Genomic DNA, 22,391 nt, shown 5'->3' with positions numbered 1-22,391 from the left:
CTCATAAATATGCTCCTATCAACTCCCAATAAGATTGCTTTCTCAAAAATCGAAGAGGCACCGTTTTTTGAATCTCGAGAGCCAGATCCTCGACATGATTGCTTGTTCAAAAACCAAAGAGGCATTGCTGTCCGAACTTCGAGAGCTAGATTTCCTTGGATAAAACTTGTCTGCAATCTTCACATGCAACATCAGCTTTCCAGATACCACAGGCCACTTTTTCAAAGTGCTCTGACAAAGTTAAAACACGTGAAGCTTGCAGCTCTCACTACATTGCTATGACCAAGAAGGGTAAAGGAATAGCACTACTACTTGTTGTTAGGGAGACTCCTATATATGTCAACCTCCATCCTCCACAGCCAGGCAGACCTACAAATAAAAAAAATTCTCAACTTTTCTTCACAACCGAGAGGGCACTCTCAGCAGAGTCTCTCGAAATACCCAGCTTCTTTTCCTCCCAATAATACCTCTGCAAACAAGCCACACCAGAGCAAGAATATCTCATATCATCAAGGTTAAAAGCAAGACTATCTCATATCATGCTTTTTCCCTGTCGTTTCCTTTGGCCTTGTTCTTACCTGCAAGACAAGGAGAAAAAGAGCAATCAGTCAGCACTTGGAATCAAGCTTCCAATCAAGAACTGACTGCCTGGAACCCCTTGCCTGATTACTTACCTGGCATTGCTCTCGAGTACTCATCTTCAACATCTTATGCCTCCAGAGAAGATAACACATCTTCCTGATGAACAGATAGGGCAAGTGAGAAGGATACAAGGAAGCATGTGAAGACAAGCCTAACAGAACGCATGCCGACACATCCACTACTTCGTCAACAACAAAAGTATCTCATATCATCAGGGTCGAACGTACTCTAGATTTGATGGACTTGTTTTGACCCTCAAATTCTTGAGTAGGCCTTATACTCTGGAGGAAACCAGAAAACCCTCCAGCCTAGTTCAAGAATAAGCCTGTGGAAAGTTACTTCTTCAAAAGAAAAAGTATCTCATATCATCTCTTCTCCATTTGCTTCTCCTTATCCTTGTTGCTGTTTATGACACAAGGAAAATGAGAACAATCAACCGGAAGCCGAAGTCGAACCTCCAATCCAGGTTGCTTGCTTGGAAGTTTGATTGTTTACCTTGTCTATTACCTCATTCGGCAAATCTCCTAGCTCAGTGACTTGGGGGACTCCTACTATAGGGTTTGTATCGCACTTGACCAAGCCCGAAACTACAAGTAAGCTTCAAGTGAAATTGATACATTACCTTGTGCATCTTCATCGGTTAAAGATACCACCCCTGGATGAAGGAAAAGTACTTCCAGAGAAGATGCCACATCTACATATGAGACAGATAAGGCAAGTGAAAATGATACCACACTTCGGTACTTAGAAGTTTCGTGATTACTCAATGGCTTGGATCTTGCAAGTCCCCAACCAAAGAGCTTCCCTCACTCGGGAACTTAGGGGAGCACTGTTTGTACTAATCCCGAAACTACTGAGTACCGGTCAATGTTATACCATCAAGGACCTAGAAGAGTTTCCCTACAACCAGGAGGCCAATCACAGCGCGATACGTTTCGACATCAGAAGCCAATCATAGTGCGACACGTGTCAACATCAGAAGCCAATCACAACACGACACGTGTCAATGTCAGAATGAAACTATAAACTCTCTTCTATAAATAGAGATCATTCTCTCACAATATTTCCTAATGTTATTTGTACTAAATCATTCACTAGTACTCACTAAAGGAGAGCTTGAACCTATGTACTTGTATAAACCCTTCACAATTAATGAGAAATCCTCTACTCTGTGTGGACGTAGCCAATCTGAGTGAACCACGTACATCTTATGTTTGCTTCCTTGTCTCTATCCATTTGCATACTTATTCACACTAGTGACCGGAGCAATCTAGCAAAGGTCAGAAACTTAACACTTTCTGTTGTACCAAAGTCACACACTGATTTTGTGCATCAACAAAGTTGAAGGAAAACATAATAAAATCATTAAAATTTCTAAAATATTATTTTCCTTTCATCTTCTTCAACCATGTTACAACAAAATTAAAAAAAAAATAACAGAGACCACAAGGGAAAATAAATATTTTCATTTTTGGTCATAGACCGATGAATATTATAACCACAACAACAAAAAGTCGATCTCTCGAACAACTCGAGACTTGTACACCCATTACCAATATTCACAAGGGTGTGCTATTCACACACCTCAAATTACTTCTCACACATCCCTTGTTAATTTTTGTTTGTTGATTTTCTTCAATTCATCCGATCCAACAGTCGAAAATTAGAAGTATGTGTGAGAAGTAAAATTGGATGTGTGGATATCACATTCCTATTCACAAAGGGCATCTCTAATGCTAGATACAAAATGCCTCAAAAAGGGATATTTTACATTTTTTCAAAATTCATAAATCTATCGAAGGAGAAAGATGGAATAGAAATTAATAAACATTGACACTCGAAAGTGGGGTTTTGGGAAAGAGACACACAGAAGTGGGCAGGGTTGGAGAAGGAGACCCAAACAAACAAACAAACCAACCAACAAACCGGAGGCTCTGCGGATTCGAAGGTCAAATCTGAATTAGAAGAAGAAGCCGAACAAGGGTTTTTTTGCTCTGCTCTGCCATGCTCGATTGGGGGTGTCAATTTGAAGTTGAAGGCATCATTTAATTTTGTAGAGGTGGTGCCCTGAAATTGTTGCCGACGAATCCATGGCGGAACTGAAAGTGGTGCAATTACTACGCGGTGTTGAATTGGAGCTGCGAAGGCGCTGAAAGCCTGGACCAGTTGTAAGTGGTGACTCTGAATTTATGTCCTTCTTTCTGTGCTCACTGATTGGTTTTCGTTCATGTTCATTAGTTGATTTTAATTTTCTGCGTGAGTGAAATTAGGGATTAATTTTGGTAATTGTGGGTTTCAATTGCGTTAGTAGGATTAAAAAAACGCCATTGATGGATAAAAATTTACTCATTTCATCTTGTTCATGTCAATTTCGGGTTTTGGGCACCATTATGCTGGATATTTCTATTTCTGGTCGATATTACAATTCTCCGATATCCATTGATAATTTCGGCTTTTTCAAAGATTCAAAATTTACATTCTGTAATTATAGGTAATACATACATATATCCCATATTTTTTAAGCTCAGCCATGAACCAGTTTGTGTGCTTGGGACCGTGTGCAGATTGAACTACATTTTCTGTGTTAATGAAACACATGGTGCTCTGCTATTTGATTCGATCGAAAGGTAAGTATTCTATTCTTTAGCATTACAGTGGGTTTAGTATGGATGTTGAAGTGGTTGATGTCGAAGGAATGGTGCATTGTGGGATGGCGGATGATGGTGATGCTGAACAAAGTGAAGGTGTAGAAGTGAATAATGGCAAAAATTCAGAGGCTCATGATGAAGATGGGATTTCTGAGCCATACGTGGGTATGGAATTTACTTCTGAAGAGGCTGGTAAGACTTTCTATGATGAATACGCCAGGCGTTTGGGTTTTAGCTCTAAAGTTGGTCAATCCAGTCGTTCTAAACCTGATGGGACAACCATAGCTCGGGAGTTTGTATGTGGCAGAGAGGGTTTGAAAAGAAGGCATGCTGATAGTTGTGATGCAATGCTTAGGATAGAGTTAAAGGATCAAGACAAGTGGGTTTCAACGAAATTTGTGAAGGAGCATAGTCATGCATTAGTGAATCCTGCTAAAATGCAATATATCCGGCCTCGCCGGCATTTTGCTGGTGCAGCAAAGAACGCAGCTGAAACTTATCAAGGAGTAGGGATTGTTCCCAGTGGTGTTATGTATGTATCAATGGATGGAAACCATGGAAACCATACCATTGTAGAGAAAAACCGTGTAGTTAGGAATACTTCATCTGCAGAATCAAATAGGCCTATCAAGAATGCTGTAACAGTTGATCATGCTCTTAGGCCTAGTAGTCGAAGGAGGACACTAGGGAAGGATGCTCAGAATTTGCTGGAGTATTTCAAGAAAATGCAGGCTGAGAACCCTGGTTTCTTTTATGCAATACAACTTGATGAAGATAATCACATGGCAAATGTGTTCTGGGCAGATGCGAGGTCAAGAACCGCGTACTGTCACTTTGGTGATTCTGTGACACTGGATACCACATACAGAGTCAATCAGTATAGGGTGCCCTTTGCTCCATTTACCGGAGTGAACCATCATGGTCAAATGGTTTTGTTTGGTTGTGCATTACTTCTAGATGAGTCTGAAGCATCTTTTATTTGGTTGTTCAAGACATTCCTTACAGCAATGAATGATTGCTCTCCTGTTTCGATTATGACTGATCAGGACAGAACCATACAGACAGCAGTTTCTCAGGTGTTTCCAGAAGTCCGTCACTGCATTAGCAAGTGGCATGTTTTAAGAGAAGGCCAGGATAGGTTGGCACATGTATGCCATGCACACCCCAATTTCCAGCTGGAACTTTATAATTGTATCAACTTGACTGAAACTGTCGAGGAGTTTGAATTATCATGGGATTCTATCCTTGATAAATATGACCTCAGGAGAAATGATTGGATTGAATCGTTATACCATGCTCGTGCTCAGTGGGTACCTGTGTATTTCCGGGATTCCTTTTTTGCTGCCATATCTCCCAATCAAGGGTACGATGGTTCCTTCTTTGAAGGCTATGTGAATCAACAGACCACATTACCATTGTTCTTTAGGCAATATGAAAGAGCTTTGGAGAATTGGTTTGAAAGGGAAATAGAAGCAGACTTTGATACAATTTGTACAACGCCAGTTTTGAGAACACCATCACCCATGGAGAAACAAGCAGCCAATCTTTATACAAGAAAGATTTTTTCAAAATTTCAAGAAGAGCTAGTTGAGACTTTTGTGTACACAGCAAATAGGATTGAAGGTGATGGAGCTATTAGCACATTTAGAGTTGCAAAATTCGAAGACGACAGCAAGGCATACATCGTTACATTTAACTATCCGGAGATGAGAGCTAACTGTAGTTGTCAAATGTTTGAGTATTCAGGCATTCTTTGTAGACATGTTTTGACTGTATTTACTGTAACAAATGTGCTTACATTGCCTTCCTATTATATTTTGAAACGATGGACAAGAAATGCAAAGAATGGAACTAACCCAGATGAACATAGTGGGAAGTTACATGGCCAAGAGTCTCTAACTTTACGGTACAACAATCTGTGTCGAGAAGCCATCAAATATGCAGAGGATGGGGCAACCACTACAGAAACTTTTATTGCAGCAATGACTGCTCTTAAAGATGGTGGGAAGAAGGTTTCTGTTGTGAAAAAAAATGTTGCTAAAGTTGCACCTCCTAGCTCTCAAAGTAATGTGACTGGCTATGATGACAAGAAAAACTCGACATCAACATCAGATATGACTCCACTGTTGTGGCCACACCATGATGAAGTAATGAGGCGTTTTAATTTGAATGATGCTGGTGCACCTGCTCAAAATGTTTCTGACTTGAATTTTCCACGGATGGCCCCTGTATCTCTTCATCGAGATGATGGTACTCCTGAGAATATGGTATGGAAAAGAATTCTTTGTTTTGTTGCTGTACTTCTAGTCCCTTTTGTTCTGATTGCAAGTTCATGGCATTGATCAGGGCTTTTTTGCAGGTGGTACTTCCGTGTCTAAAGTCAATGACTTGGGTCATGGAAAATAAGAATTCAACACCAGGAAATAGAGTAGCTGTCATTAACCTGAAGGTACAAATGAGAAATGACACAATAGTTGTGACATTATGTATTATCAAATAAATTTCATTAGTTGTGACATAATGTATTATCAAATAAATTTAGCTCAAGTTTACTGTATTTGATAATCAGACCCCAGGATGCCTGACTTGCATGAAATCTTTTTAAATCCTTCATTTAGGCTATCTCTTCATATGGTATTATTACTGCACTTAATTCTGAGATGTAGCATTGTTCTAGTGGAATTCTCGGGTTTGCACTGTCAAGCTTAGCAAGAGTGTTCTCTTTCTTCCATATTTTTCTTCTTAAACATCTCTATTATGACCACTGCAGTTGCAAGATTATAGCAGAATTCCATCAACTGAATCAGAGGTTAAGTTTCAGCTCTCAAGGGTTTCATTGGAGCCAATGTTAAGGTCCATGTCCTACATCAGTGATCAACTATCAACACCGGCTAATAAGGTTGCTGTTATAAATTTGAAGGTATGGAGTCAAAGTTTCAAACCTATATCTCCTAAATTTGGTCAGACTGCTTGGTGAACCACTTTTCTCCCTCATGTTGTTTGTTCATTCCCAATACCTTTTGATTCCTTGTGTGGGTACAGCCAATGGGGTTTCCACTTGGAAACACCCTTTCATAGCTGGGTCTTCTGCAAGCGGAATTATGGTTAATCAATTCAGAATACTCTAGGCTGTGTTCAATAAGTTTTTCCAATTTTATCTTTCTGTTAACCGGTGTAGGCTGCCTTGGAAAAGCATATTTCAATCCCTTAATGTGTTGTATTTGAAGCTCCAACTCACAGCAGGAAAGAGGGATGGATACTGTTTTGGAAGGATATATCGGCATGAGATCCCTGTTTTAGTGTTACTTTATTTTTTAATAATGGATTGCACTGTCTCTATTTCCAATCCATACTATAAGTTTTGAAAGGCCAAAGTTTTTCCTGAGGTCCAACTTTTGGCTTGGATTGTTGCTCATTGAAGGGTGAATACCTCTCTGGTCCATCAGTGGAAGAGGCCAAATTTTGTTTATACCCTGACTGGTGCACTATGTTTAGAGGAACTTCACAGAGCTTTCATACTCTCTCTCTATCTCTCTCTCTGCGAAATCCTTTATTGGTAGTGACTTTTTGGGGAAGGAAACAGCCTAAGTTGTGAGGGAAGGTTGGGGAGTTTGTGGACTTCTTCTTGGATAAGGCTAGATTATGGCTTAGGTTTTGTCTGGGTTTCATGACAGCCTTTCTTTTAAATATGGATTGGGAAGCTTCTGTTTCTTAATTTTTCCAGGTTACTTTACTGTTGTCCCGTAGAACAAATGTTGCTTTGTTGTTTCTTGCATTGGAAGGTTGCATTTTTTTTTTCAAAAGCATTGCGGGTTCACTTGGATCATACTCCGCCCTTTTAATTCATGATAGTCATTCTGTTTTCTACCAAAAGAACAATGTATTTATTAGATGAGCAGTTTCTTTCCTTCCTACTACAGAAAAGAAATAATTTATATCATTTCAAAGCGTCTCAGGAAAGACTTTCCCATCTTATCATATTTTTTAGTGATAGAGGGAAAATATATGGAGTAAAGGAGGGGATGAAGACAGGTTGAGGGAGAGTGGTGTGGGGGAAGTTGGAGAAACGAAGATGTATGAAACAAAAACTTGAAAGTGTCAGCTTTCGGTTTTAAATTTTGTTTTGTGTACCATTCTATATCCCTCCTACCAATATTCCTCCACCCTTCTTTTATCTCTCCTTTCTCCCATGTATTTCTCGTCAATCTCTAACAACTAAAAGCGAAATGGTCACCACACTGACCCTAAAGAAAGAGGGTTCATTACTAGTTTTCACATGTTTGGTCCTTTTCTAAAAAATGGGAATGCAGTTGCAATGATTTATTTCACACAGTTGCTGATAGGACAGTGGGACATCAACCATTGTAATTTTGGTAGACATGAATTCATTGCATATGTTATTGGTTTCAGTTGTTCAAAAAAAAAAAAATGTTATTGGTTTCATTGCATATTTTATTGGTTGTAAAATGTAAGTGTTAGAGGAGGGGGACATCAACTAGATTATCAAATGAGACAAGAAGATATAAGAATTGCATCATTTAATCAGACATTTCTACTTGTGGCTATTGGAATTGCAACATATAATCTGTTACCCGCTGTACCTTTTAAAACCCTAAAAGCGTACTTGGTGTACAAACCTTTTTGTTATATTATTCTTGATTTTAGCACTAGTAAAATTCCTAAAACTTGCCTAGATAAACTCTTGTAACCTCTCTCTCTCTCTCTCTCCTCACACACACACATTAAATGATTTGGCCCAATTCTAACTACCTGATTAAAACCTTCCAAAATGTGACAGTTTCTATCCTTGTTGATATGTTTTGTTGGTCGACCATCATCCCGAAAGGCTTGAGCTATTGGGATGTGGAACACTGACTGCTAATTGCGTCCGTCCCCCTGATATGTGGACTCTCGCCACCATTTATATTAAATAGCTCAACTTTTATAATTATCTAGAGGTTGCAATTGAAGGGATGTACTATGGTAAGCTTAACATTTCTTAAACCTCTTAAGATGAGGGCTAACACATTGTGTAGGTTGTAACAAATTAAATTTTTAGTCCTCAAATGAAACTAATACTCTCAATGTAAGTCTTACATTATAGCCTTAAGTACATCTCTGTTAACTATTCTGGATTTGAAATGAAAATTTTATAGATGTCACTTCTAGAATTGTGATAAGATTTTGTTGTCTTTTTTGTTTTGAAGGTTTTGTTTTCCCGTTTACTTAATGTTTGACAGGTTAAGATGCATAATCTTTATCTATTTCTTCAGCTTCAAGACACAGAGACAACTTCAGGGGAGTCAGAGGTCAAGTTTCAAGTTTCTAGGGATACATTGGGTGCCATGCTAAGATCAATGGCCTACATCCGTGAGCAGCTTTCAACTGCTGTAAGCTTTCTCAACCAATTCTGCGTTTGATGTCTTGTTTTTGGTTTATCTACTTCATATATGCTGATTTATGTATCACAAAAAATTTCTGAAATGTTTATGTTCCCTAGTAAATGATTACTAGTTTGAAAGTTAGTGCCTAGAATCAAGTATTTAGGTTGTACAACAGAGAGAATTTAAGAATTTACTGGCCACTATAGGCCGAAAGCTGAAGAGAAAACCTAATCAACCATACAAAGAATTTATTGGTAATTTGATTTAGATGATGAACATCTTGCAGGTGTATCTCCAAAATTCTAAATCACATAGATAGTATGGAATTCAACGTTTTCGATAGTATTGTAATTTATTGGTAATCATCTGGCAATATTTTTTTTATAGTAAACATAATATTTTATATAAACTAAATAAAAATTATACTAAAGGGATCTCTCTATCCCCCTCCCCTTAAATAGATATCTTATTACACTTCATCCTAGATATCTTATTAGGTCCTTTCTGGTGACTTTTTTTGTGTTTGGTTATTGTATTTTGATTTGATATTAATGATAGAGAAGGGAAAATGAGACAATACGGAGCGGATATGATGGGTATGAGTGAATCAGTGATAGGAGAAAATACACATAGAATGATCGTTTAAAATAAACACAAGAAAATTACAATTTTTTTTTCTTTTCGTTTTTGTGAAAACGAAATCTGAATCTCCCTTACAGTGATGGCCATAGCAATTGAGTAGATTTCCCTATCCATGAACACAGGTGGATGTTGATGCTATCGTCTATATTGGACCTTAATTTGGGAAACCAAAAGTTCTTAGCATTAAACCCATTGAAGCTAAACTAGCACGCTTCACTCACCCAATGATACTTGATATTTCTCCTAAACAATTCGTTAATTGTTGTTACTTAAGAATTAGGCCCTCTCCTATGTCTTGTTTGAATGGTCGTCACAAGTATCGTCTAGATTCTAAGCACTAGGGTTTCTCGAACTTCCCTAAGGACAGAAGTGAGAATTATCGTTAGACTTACCCTCAGAACAGGGTGTGCTGGAACTAGATCCTTCACTAGATTATCCAGAATTGTAGCCACTCCATTCGAAAGGTTGACTTTACTGGTGACCAAAAGACGACTGCCCCCCGTGCTCTTCAGCTGAGTGCTACCACTCTCATCACCAACATTGTCACTAGGGGCATTTTTAGAATCCTCAACACGAAGTAAAGCCTCATAGAATTCCTGGTATGTGGTACACCTAGTAGATGCTGCCAGAGATTGGAATTGTTTGCAGGTCTCTTTCTTAAATTGGTGGAGCATTCGGATGGGTTGGCAATGATGGCAGGACACTAGCGGGATAGGTCAGTTAACTTTTGATGGTACTCAACAACTGACATCTTACCCTGCATCAAGTCCATGAACTCGTCTCTCTTCCGGGTCATCATGAACTGAGTAGCAACAGTAAGTTGCTCAAAATCAGGCAAGTCGCCTTCATACCACCTCAACGACGTCGAGGTGGCAAGTCTCAAGGAAGAAATCTAGAACTAACAGAAGATTGATGTTACACCTTAGGTGTAAAAGCCAAGGGATTCCCAAGACCTTTGCTCTAATACCAAACTGGTATCAGTGCATAACATAGCGTGTGTGATGAAAGCAGGACTGCGTAAACCTATCAGAGATCATAACATTAATTTCGCAAACCTAAGCTCTGATACCAAACTGACATACCCCAACCTAGATATCCAACCCTGGACACCCGAATTGAAGTGTGCTAGGGTGACAAAAGGTCAAGTGTAAAAGAATAAATTAAAGTAAGAGTACAAAATAAAGTAGTGAAAACAGAGTCCGTAGAGTGTGATGAACCATTAAATAAGTGTATGGGATGAAAAACCAGAGATACCAAATGAACCATTAAATAAGTGTATGGGATGAAAAACCAGAGATACCAAACTCACATCGGAGCAACTAAAAATCTAAAGCGGAAGTAAACTAATGTATCACATCCAAAGATGTTAATTACAATTTACTAAGAAAAGTCCCTACAATGATGTGGGAAGTCTATGCCACCATGCCTCGATGGCAAGAGCACCAAAGCCTACTAAATCCTGGAGGGGCGCAAAACAAAATGGGTTAGTATGTTCGAAAGAGATGATTTTTAGAAATCTTTATTTATACTCACTCATACTTTTTGTTTTGCGTCCTTCTAGGATTTAGTAGGCTTTTGGGAGCTCTTAACGTTGAGTTGTGTTTGTACCATACTTGACCAATCCCGAAACTACTGGGCATCGGTCAACGTTATATCGTCAAAGACCCAGAAGAGTTTCCCTACAACCAGGAGGCCAATCACAGCGCGACAAGTGTCAACATCAGAAGCCAATCACAACACGACACGTGTCAACATCAGAAGTCAATCACAACACGACACGTGTCAATGTCAGAATGAAACTAGAAACTCTTCTATAAATAGAGATCATTCTCTCATAATATTTCCTAATGTCATTTGTACTAAATCATTTACTAGTACTCACTAAAGGAGAGCTTGAACCTATGTACTTGTGTAAACCCTTCACAATTAATAAGAACTCCTCTACTCTGTATACGTAGCCAATCTGGGTGAACCACGTACATCTTGTGTTTGCTTCCCTGTCCCTATCCATTTACATACTTATCCACACTAGTGACCGGAACAATCTAGCGAATGTCATAAACTTAACACTTTCTGTTGTACCAAAATCCTCATTGATTTTGTGCATCAACATTTAGCGCCGTATGTGGGAACAACACTTATTCCCACTCTCATCAACATTTAGCGCCGTCTGTGGGAACAACACTTATTTCCACTCTCTTCAGCTTTGTCAAGCTGGTTTCCACCATTAGTACTCTCTTTTGACCAAGCATCCCTCTCCAACATGAGGAGCGAAGGAAGCTACAGTACACAGAATGACACCCCTCTTGCACCTAGTGCGAAGCAACGAAAGAAGGAAGGAAAGAGGGTTGCTCTTCAAGCTAAAGTTGATGAGCTAGAAGCTCAGAACAACAAGATAGCAATGAAGAATGAGGTCCTCCAGGAGCAATATGAGAAGCTCTTTGAGATGCTCCACGAAACTATGCATACTCAAACACGCGAGCTTGTTGCCCCTGTAGACATCAACCATCATCTAGGTGCCCCCCAACATGGAGGGTCACATTCCTTCGACATGGGTATCCCTGAGGAGGAGCGAGCTAATCATCAAAACATTGATCAACATGAGACTTTTCTCAACCCAGCTGCTTCGACCCGAAGCAGGAGAAATGGAGGAAGACACCTCCTTGCAGAAGGGTTGGAAGGATCGAAAGCGTTTATCATGATTACCGAGACTTCCTAAAGCAACGTCGAGAGAATCCCCTCCACATATGCTCGAAGATCAATGACCCAAGGGTTTCTGAAAGACTTGGTCCCCTCCCACGACCCAGGCCAGCTGCCAATCTAAGGAAGGAACAACATGTCCTAAAGGAACATGAAGGTACAGGGGACTCTGAGGTATTTCGATAGACTTGCCCTACAAGTCAATACGACGAGTCCAAGGAAAAGTCACATGCTCTTGCTCAAACTTTCCTACTTCCAAGAGGCGATGAAGACTTACGAAAGAAAATCCCAGTGGTACATGACTCCACTCAAGACCCTCTTGTCCTACAGCTCCTTGAGGAAGTAAACAAGTTGAAGGCCGAACGTCAGGCCGAGATACCTGACTGAAACCAACTCAGGCCTGGCCCTCTCACAAGAAGGATCCTTGACACCCCCCTTCAAGCGAAGACAAAACAAAAGCTTGGTTTACAACTCTATACTGGAAGAGAGGATCCAATTGAACACCTTAACCTCTTTGAGTCCACCATAGCATATCGGATGCACACCGACGAAGAGCGATGTCTTCTCTTCCCCTCCACCCTCTCTGGCGGAGCTCTAAACTCGTATTGTCGTCTTCCACCTGACAGTATACTCATTTAAGGAACTAAGGAAACTGTTTGTCTCTCAACACATCTTCCAGACCGATCGCTTGCATTCTGCAGATAACTTGTACACTATTCGCCAGAAGCTGGACGAGTCACTACGAGAGTATGATGGTCGTTTCAGCCGTAAGTATTATCACTGCACTGAGGCAGATGACAAGACCGCCCTCAAGGCCTTCACGGCAGGCCTACGTGATTATTTCTTCAAGTACATGATCAATGCCAACACTTGGAAGACTTACTGAGGTGATGGCACAGGCTTACAAGCATGCCTCCGCCGAGGCAAGGACATATCAAGGGAAACCCCCCACAACCATCCCTTATCAGCAAGTAAGGAGTGGAAGCCAGATCCAACCAAATGAGAAGACCTCGACCTTCCAAACGGCAACGGTGTCTCCCCCTACCTTAATACTTTGCCAAGTCAACAGACATCAATCTCAGGGTAAAAGGAAAGATTTCCATCCTCACCAATCTCATTTTAGTAAAAGGAGTAAGAGACATTACCGCGATAACAAAGGGTATCGCCATGATAATCCTCGACCCCAGGCAGTCAACACAGTGGGTCAAGCACGTGTCAGGACAGCCCCTACCCCGAGGTATGAGGCATACACACCTTTGAACGCCACATGCGTGGCCATTTACCCCAACATGGCACACTTGATACCGAAGCCAAAGTCGAGGCACCCAGATTACAAGCCCACGAAGAACACAGACACGTTTTGCTGCTACCACGAGCATAACGGCCATGACGGCGAGAAGTGTATCAACCTTGGTGATCATATTGAAGCTTTGGCACATGAAGGAAAAATTGATCAATTCCTCCTTCACCCTCCAAGGGGTAACCGTAACCAACGCCAGGTAAATGTGATATATTCCATAAGTGGTGGCACACCCATATCTAAATCTTCCAACAGGGCCATGTAAAATAGTGAACGAGCTTTAAGGTCTGGCCACCAAGTGTTTCACGTGGAAGACATCAGGGGCCTTTGGTTAATATCATGTTTGCTGAAGCTTTCAGGGCACTTAATGTAGCTGAACATTTGCTCGACCGCTCGATTTCCCCTCTGATAAGCTTCTCCGATGATATCGTGCAACCTTTGGGGAGCATACACTTACCTTTCACCATTGGTATAGGCCCTTACACAGCTACCATTACCACTAACTTCCTGGTGGTTGATTGTCCAACGGCATACAATGTCATCTTCGGACGCACATGTATCAATGATCTCAAGGCCATGGTATCCACACATATGTTGTTGATGAAATTTTCAACCCCCTATGGCAATGGTTACATCAGAGGAGATCAACTTAGTGCACGATCATGTTACAACACTTCGGTCAAGCAACATCACCTGCATGTGCCCAAGGAAACCCTTTCTATACATGACCAAGTCATAAAGACCAGCCCAGACGAAGCCAACTTGGATCTTCACGGTGGCAACAGTCAACCCGACGATCCTCGAGATGACTCTTTCAACCAACAAGCACAACCCATTGAAGAGTTGGAGAAGGTTTCTATCTCAAAAGATTATCCGGATCGCATGGTGAAGATTGATACCACCTTGTCACCACCCATTCGGTTCGCATTGATCTCTTTTTTTCAAGAGAACACTGAGGTCTTCGCCTGGTCATACAAAGACATGCCAGGCATCTCTCCTGATATAATCTGTCATCGCTTAAGTATTGATCTCAAGACCAAGCCAGTGAGACAGAAGCAAAGATCTTGTAACGCTGAATGGTACAAGGCAATGAAGGCAGAAGTTGAAAAACTCAAAGGCATAGGCTTCGTCATGAATGCTTCAACATGAAAGCTTCCAACATGAAACAAAGTCTAAGTATATGTTAACAAGACTATACAAATAAACGAACAGCTTCACAGTATATTCGTTCAATCATACATTTCAACACATTCATACATAAGCCAACTGTGCTTTGAAAGGGTTCAACATATTTTATGTCATTCGACACTTGCTACAATGTACCTAGACACCTTGCCCTTATTCTCACCAACCAGGTGATGAACTGTACAACCTGTACTCTCCTTCATGCCACCAACCAGGTGATGAAATGTATAACTCATACTCTAATATCATTTGGTAACTTGTCATTCATGCCACTAACCAGGTGATGAAATGTACAACCCGTACTCTCCTTCATGCCACCAACCAGGTGATGAAATGTACAACCCATACTCTAATATCATTTGGCAACTTGCCACTCATACCACCAACCAGGTAATAAAATGTACAACTTGTACTCTCCTTCATGCCACCAACCAGGTGATGAAATGTACAACCCGTACTCTAATATCATTTGGCAACTTGCCATTCATGCCACAAACCAGGGAAAGAAGGAACTCACCTTCGTACCACCAATCAAGTGATGAAAGCAACTCACCATTCATTCCACCTACCAGAAGACGAGTGGTACAACTTGTACATGTGAACTCCTAGCATTCATAAATAATCAAAAACCCTCAAGCTTGACAACTCAACTAGGGGAGCACTTATGCCCAACAAGAGTTATAGTCACCAACAAAGTCTTATTGCAAGCCAACAACAACTTCAGTGCATGGCATACGAAGATCAAGCTATTCAACCCTCTTCCATTTGCTTCAAACATTTCCCCTCTGTAACAATGCAAACACTACAACTCGTAAAACACTTCACACACTCTTGATCAGGACAGTGTGAAGCAAAACCAATTTATGGTGCCAACTAGAGTTTCATCAATGGAGGGCAACCACAATTCTCAAAAACTTTACACACTCTTGATCAAGACAGTATGAAGCAAAACCAATTTATGGTGCCAACAAGAGCTTCATCAAAAAAGTTCAACCACAATTCTCAAAAGCAACCAATTTATGGTGCCAACAAGAGCTTCATCAATGGAGGGCAACCACAATTCTCAAAAGCTTCACACATTCTGGATCATGACAGTGTGAAGCAAAACCAATTTATGGTGCCAACACGAGCTTCATCAAAGGAATTCAACCACAATTCTCAAAAGTTTCACATACTCTTGATCAAGACAGTGTCAAGCAAAACCAATTTATGGTGCCAACAAGAGCTTCATCAATGGAGGGCAACCATAATTCTTAAAAGCTTCACACACTCTTGATCAAGACAGTGTGAAGCAAAACCAATTTATGGCGCCAACAAGAGTTTTATCAAAGGAGTTCAACCACAATTCTCAAAAGCTTCACACTCTTGATCAAGACAGTGTGTAGCAAAACCAATTTATGGTGCCAACAAGAGCTTCATCAATAAAGGGCAACCACAATTCTCAAAAGCTTCACACTCTTGATCAAGACAGTGTGAAGCAAAACAAATTTATGGTGCCAAAAACAAGAGCTTCATCAATGGAGGGCAAACACAATTCTCAAAAGCTTCACTCTTGATCAAGACAGTATGAAGCAAAACCAATTTATAGTGTCAACAAGAGATTCATCAAAAGAGTTCAACCACAATTCTCAAAAGTTTCACTCTTGATCAAGACAGTGTGAAGCAAAACTAATTTATGGTGCCAACAAGAGCTTCATCAATGGAGGGCAACCACAATTCTCAAAAGGTGATGAAATGTACAACCTGTACTCTCCTTCATGCCACCAACCAAGTGATGAAATGTACAACCCGTACTCTAATATCATTTGGCAACTTGCCATTCATGCCACAAACCAGGGGAAGAAGGAACTCACCTTCGTACCACCAACCAAGTGATGAAAGCAACTCACCATTCATTCCACCTACCAGAAGACGAGTGATATAATTTGTACATGTGAACTCCTAGTATTCACAAATAATCAAAAACCCTCAAGCTTGACAACTCAACTAGGGGAGCACTTATGCCCAACAAGAGTTATAGTCACCAATAAAGTCTTATTGCAAGCCAACAACTTCAGTGCATGGCATACGAAGATCAAGCTATTCAGTCCTCTTGCATCTGCTTCAAACATTTCCCTTCTGTAACAATGTAATCACTACAACTCGTAGAAAGCTTCACACTCTTGATCAAGACAGTGTGATGCAAAACCAATTTATGGTGCCAACAAGAGCTTCATCAATGGAGAGCAACCACAATTCTCAAAAGCTTCACACTCTTGATCAAGACAGTGTGAAGCAAAACCAATTTATGATGCCAACAAGAGCTTCATCAAAGGAGTTCAACCATAATTCTCAAAAGCTTCACACTCTTGATCAAGACAGTGTGAAGGAAAATCAATTTATGGTGCCAACAAAAGCTTCATCAATGGGGGGCAATTACAATTCTCATACCTTCGAAGCAAATTCAATTTATATGGTTCATCCAAACCTTTGACTACTACAAGGTGTGGCTTGCATCACAATCTCTTGCTCAACAGTGTGGAAGCAAAATTTGCATATGTTGTCTCTCCTACATTTTCAAATTTCTAGTTTCCAAAAAAAAAAAAAAAAAAGGGAAATTCAACAAAACTTCATCAATGGAGGACAATTATAAATTCTCAAAAGCTTCATACTATCTTGCAACTGTTTATTCTCATGCTTAAGCCCTCTGATCTCCTGTTTGAGACTTATCACTTCAGCTGTCAATGATTCAACTTGGCGGGTTCGAGCAAATAGGCGTTGGGCCATATTAGACACAGAACTTGCACACTGAACACTGAGAGCCAGATAATCCTTAATAGCCAACTCATCAGATCGTTTGGAAAGTAGTATGTTATCTTTGGAAGTGAGAAGGTTCCTGGCCACCACCGCAGCGGTCATATCATTCTTCATCACAGAGTCCCCAACGGTAAGAGGACCAGTAGGGGATAAGAAGGATGGGCGCCATATGTTGTCTTGAGAAGGCATGGCTGCCTTTTCACCAAAGTTCAAGTCAAAACGACAGTCGGATAGGTCAGACATTCTCAGAAATGATGAAGGAGAAATGAGGTGCAATAAATCTCTGAAGTAGGGAAAATTCCTACAAGCAATAACTCTCTGAATGTACTCCTTGCACACAATTGGTGTCCTTATAAAAGAAAGGGCAATAGAGCCGTTGGTTAAAAAATCGAAGAGGCACCGCTCTCCAGATTCCGAAGAAGCACCACTCTCCGGATTTCAAAGAGGCACCACTTTCCACACGCAACATCAACTCCTCGGGTACCACATATAACTTTCCCAAAGATCTTTGACAAAGTTTAGACACATAAATTTTGAAGATCCAACTATCCTACTATTACCCACAAGGGCAAAGGAACAGCACCACTACTTGATAACTAGAAAGTCCCAATGTGTGTCAACCTCTGTGCTCCGTGACAAGGCAGATTGGCAAAAATGCCCAACTTTTACTCACATTCGAGACCACTCCCAACAAGATTGCTTGCTCAAAAATCGAAGAGGAACCACTCTTTGAATTTCGAGAGCCAGACTCCCAAAAGGATTACTCTCTCAAAATTCGAAGAGACACTATTCTCCAAATCTTAAGAGTCAGACTCCCAACAGGATTGCTTTCTCAAAAATCGAAGAGGCACCATTCTCTGAATCTCGAGAGCCAGATTTCTTTGGATAAAGCTTGTCTGCAATCTTCACACGCAACATCAGCTTTCCAGATACCACAGACCATTTTTTCAAAGCGCTCTAACAAAGTTAAAACATGTGAAGCTTACAGCTCCTGCTATGACCAAGAAGGGTAAAGGAATAGCATTATTACTTGCTCAAAAATCGAAGAGGCACCGTCCTCCGAATCTCGAGAGCCAGACTCCCAACAGGATTAAAAAAAAAAGGTCGTACCCAGTGCACAAGGCTCCCGCTTTACGCAGGGTCTGGGTACTTTCTCAAAAATCGAAGAGGCACCGCTCTCTGAATCTCAAGAGCCAGGCTCCCAACATGATTGCTTTCTCAAAAATCGAAGACACATCACTCTCCGAATCTCGAGAGCCAAAGACACATCGCTCTCCGAATCTCGACAGCCAGATTCCCGACAAGATTGCTTGTTCGAAAACCGAAGAGGCATCGCTCTCCGAACTTCGAGAGCCAGATTTCCTTGGATAAAGCTTGTCTGCAATCTTCACACGCAACATCAGCTTTCCAGATACCACATACCATTTTTTCAAAGTGCTCTGACAAAGTTAAAACACTTGAAGCTTGCAGCTCCCACTACATTGCTACGACCAAGAAGGGTAAAGGAATAACATTACTACTTGTTGTTAGGGAGACTCCTATGTATGTCGACCTCCATCCTCCACGAACAAGTAGACCTGCAAAAATGCTCAACCCTTCCTCATATCTGAGAGGGCACTCCCAACGAAGCCTCTCGAAATACTCAGCTTTCTTCCCCCCCCAATAATACCTATACAAACCAGCCACACCAGAGCAAGAGTATCTCATATCATCAAGGTCAAAAGCAACAGTATTCCATATTATGCTTTTTCTCTGTATTTTCCTTTGCCCTTGTTCTTACCTGCAAGACAAGGAGAAAGAGAGCAATCAGTCAGCACTTGGAATCAAGCTTCCAGTCAGGAACTGATTGCCTAGAACCCCTTGCCTGATTACTTACCTGGCATTGCTCTTGAGTACTCATCTTCAACATCTTATGCTTCCAGAAAAGATACCATATCTGCTTGAGGAACAGATAGGGCAAGTGAGAATGATACAAGGAAGCATGTGGAGACAAGCGCAACAGAACACATGCCGATTCATCTATTACTTCGTCAACAACAAAAGTATCTCATATCATCAAGGTCGAACGCACTCTTGATTTCATGGACTTGTTTTGACTCTCAAATTCTTGAGTCAGCCTTATACTCTGGATGAAACCAGAAAACCGTCCAGCCCAGTTCAAGAATAAGCTTGTGGAAAGTTACTTCTTCAAAAGCAAAAGTATCTCATATCATCTCTTCTCCATTTGCTTCTCCTTATCCTTGTTGCTGTTTACGACACAAGGAGAAGGAGAACAATCAACCGGAAGCCGAAGTTGAACCTCTAATCCAGGTTGCTTGCTTGGAAGTCTGATTGATTACCTTGTCTATTACCTCTTTCGGCAAATCTCCTAGCTCGGCGACTTGGGGGACTCCTACTATAGGGTTTTGTATCACACTTGACCAAGCCCGAAACTACAAGTAAGCTTCAAGTAAAATTGATACATTACCTTGTGCATCTTCATCGGTTAAAGATACCACTCATGGATGGAGGAAAAGTTCTTCCAAAGAAGATGCCACATCTACATATGAGACAGATAAGGCAAGTGAAAATGATACCACATTTCGGTACTTAGAAGTTTCGTGATTACTCAATGGCTTAGATCTTGCAAGTCTCCAACCGAGGAGCTTCCCTCACTCGGGAACTTAGGGGAGCACTGTTTGTACCATACTTGACCAATCCCGAAACTACTGAGCACCGGTCAACGTTATACCGTCAAGGACCCAGAAGAGTTTCCCTACAAACAGAAGGCCAATCACAGCGCGACACGTGTCGACATCAGAAACCAATCATAGCGCGACACGTGTCAACATCAGAAGCCAATCACAACACGACACGTGTCAATGTCAGAATGAAACTAGAAACTCTCTTCTATAAATAGAGATCATTCTCTCACAATATTTCTTAGTATCATTTGTACTAAATCATTCACTAGTACTCACTAAAGAAGAGCTTGAACCTATGTACTTATGTAAACCCGTCACAATTAATGAGAACTCCTCTACTCCGTAGACGTAGCCAATCTGGGTGAACCACGTACATCTTGTGTTTGCTTCCCTGTCCCTATCCATTTACATACTTATCCACACTAGTGACCGGAGCAATCTAGCGAAGGTCACAAATTTAACACTTTCTGTTGTACCAAAATCCTTACTGATTTTGTGCATCAACAAGGTGTATTGTCAGTCTTCCCTCATCAGTGTAGGGATTTCTCTTAGTAAATTGTAATTAACATCTTCGGATGCGTTATATTAGTTTACGTCCACTTTAGATTTTCAGTTTCTCTAATCTCAGTTTGGTATCTCTGGTTGTCCATATACACTTGTTTAATGGTTCATCACAATCCCTCTGCTCTCACTACGTTATACTCTTTAATTTATTCTTTTACACTTCACACTATGACTTCGTCTCCCTAACAAACAACATGGATTGTTGTGGCTTCCTTGGAGGAAGAGAAGTAGACTTTCGTTGATGACAAAGATGGTACAGTGGTATTTTTTTATCTTGTACAAAGACTGCATCCACAGACCTCACTTAGTGGGAAAATGCTTTGTTGTTGTTGTTGTTGTTGTACAAAGACTGCACCCAGCCATAGAACTACACATGCACTCTTTGGGGGTTACAGAATAGGAATGTACGCAGGAACAATGGGTTGACAGAGTTTATTGATTTACTACACTTATAGATGTATACCCAACATATACTGGGACTTTGCCTCCTTTTATTATTAATACAATGTACTTGATAAAAAAGGAACAAGAAAAACAAACCTGGAGTGTGGCAAAATTAAAGTAGGAAATTCCTAGACATTGTGTTTGTGTTGAGTGATTACTCAATTTCTTTTACTGTTTACTTATGTGAAAGTTTAAATTGGCAGGCTGAGATCCAGTCGGAGTCCCTTGCTAAAAAGCAGCGGAAGTAAGGGCATCTTATTATTCTACTTGCCAAACTGTAACCCCAGGTGCATGTGACATCTGGTCTCCACGGGGGAGGTGACCACTTATCAAGTTTGGGGTGCTCGCAGCTGCTACATTTGTCGCTTTGCATAGGCCTCTCCCCTTTTTGTGTAAGATTGTTGTCAACATATTTGTACATGTAGCGCAAGAAAATCCAAATCGTCAAAAAGATTTGATAGGTCTATGTGGTGGAAGAAATTAGGGGGTGCCACTATTTGACATGCTTGTTCAGAAATTTCTTCAAACGGAATTGGTAGGGGCAATTCTAATAGCTGTAAGTTTGCAGTTGTGTTTTTTTTGTTTGTTTTTCTTACGTTGTAGCACAAGATGTGAATTCGATTGTTTTGCTTGACACTATCAGTTGCAAGGAGAGTAAGGAGTATATAATTTTCTAACCATATTTCAGGGGCTCAGAGATCCATCTGCACTAATGTCTTTTTATTAATGTTGAGGAACTTGGATTATTTATTTATTTATTTTTTTTATGTTTTTTTGGAAGAAGAAGAAGAATGAGGTGGAGGAGGAGGAGGAAATTGGATTTATCTGTACAAATATTGGTTTGTATGCAGTTTGGAAAAATAAAAAAATAAAATATGGTTTGCATAGTTTGAGTGAGAAAAATTCATCTCCTCCTCCACCATGAAATTAGCTTTCACTCTTGAATTTGTCAAGGAGCACCTGAGGCTAGCAGTGTTGCTGTTGCTGATCATGTCCTCGCAAGTCATCGGTACAAGGATCGAGCTCCATGATTTTCCAGCAGATAATCTCAACCCACAGAGGCGAAATATACAATGTACAATTACGGCCGATACCACCATGGTCCACCCTACTAGAATCGGGTTATATTATTCTTTTTTTTTTTTTGTGTGGGGGGGGGGGTATTGCACGACACATTTATTAAAAAAGTAAATTGTAGCAACGGTTCTTTAATTTTAATTCAATTAGAGCAATAGTCCTTTAACTAAAAATTCATTATCATTGGTTCTTCAACTCATCAAAATGTGCAGATATGGTCCCTTCACTAAAAATCTATTACCATTGGTCTTTCAACTCATCTAAATGTGCAGATATGGTTCCTTAACTAAAAATTCATTATTATTGGTTCCTAACTTTAATTCAA

General features: G+C 40.5%; 1 protein-coding gene across 2 annotated transcripts; it reads left to right on the top strand.

Annotated features, from left to right (window-relative positions):
* Positions 1-2,457: 2,457 nt before the first annotated feature.
* On the top strand, positions 2,458-21,669 carry LOC114821925 (protein FAR1-RELATED SEQUENCE 3-like). 2 transcript variants are annotated; one of them, XM_029095398.2, is made up of 6 exons: positions 2,458-2,810; positions 3,207-5,557; positions 5,650-5,739; positions 6,061-6,210; positions 8,564-8,680; positions 21,193-21,669. In XM_029095398.2, exons 2-6 carry the CDS (start codon positions 3,308-3,310, stop codon positions 21,235-21,237), a joined length of 2,652 nt encoding a protein of 883 aa, XP_028951231.1. In that variant the 5' UTR covers positions 2,458-2,810; positions 3,207-3,307; the 3' UTR covers positions 21,238-21,669. The 2 variants fall into 2 exon arrangements, with proteins under 2 accessions (XP_028951231.1, XP_028951230.1); XM_029095397.2 differs by having other exon boundaries at positions 2,461-2,810; positions 8,531-8,680.
* The last annotated feature ends 722 nt before the right edge of the window (positions 21,670-22,391 follow it).

Source organism: Malus domestica, chromosome 16 (assembly GCF_042453785.1).
Source record: "Malus domestica chromosome 16, GDT2T_hap1".
Lineage (NCBI taxonomy): Eukaryota > Viridiplantae > Streptophyta > Magnoliopsida > Rosales > Rosaceae > Malus > Malus domestica.
This window is presented reverse-complemented; position numbering and strand designations above follow the sequence as displayed.

Excerpts from the sequence above, each read along its gene's own strand:
- LOC114821925 (XM_029095397.2), top strand. The coding sequence starts at position 3,308 with ATGGATGTTGAAGTGGTTGATGTCGAAGGAATGGTGCATTGTGGGATG. Across the intron at positions 5,558-5,649 it reads ATGGTACTCCTGAGAATATG|GTGGTACTTCCGTGTCTAAA; the intron begins GTATGGAAAAGA and ends GCTTTTTTGCAG. Across the intron at positions 6,211-8,530 it reads TTGCTGTTATAAATTTGAAG|GTTAAGATGCATAATCTTTA; the intron begins GTATGGAGTCAA and ends AATGTTTGACAG.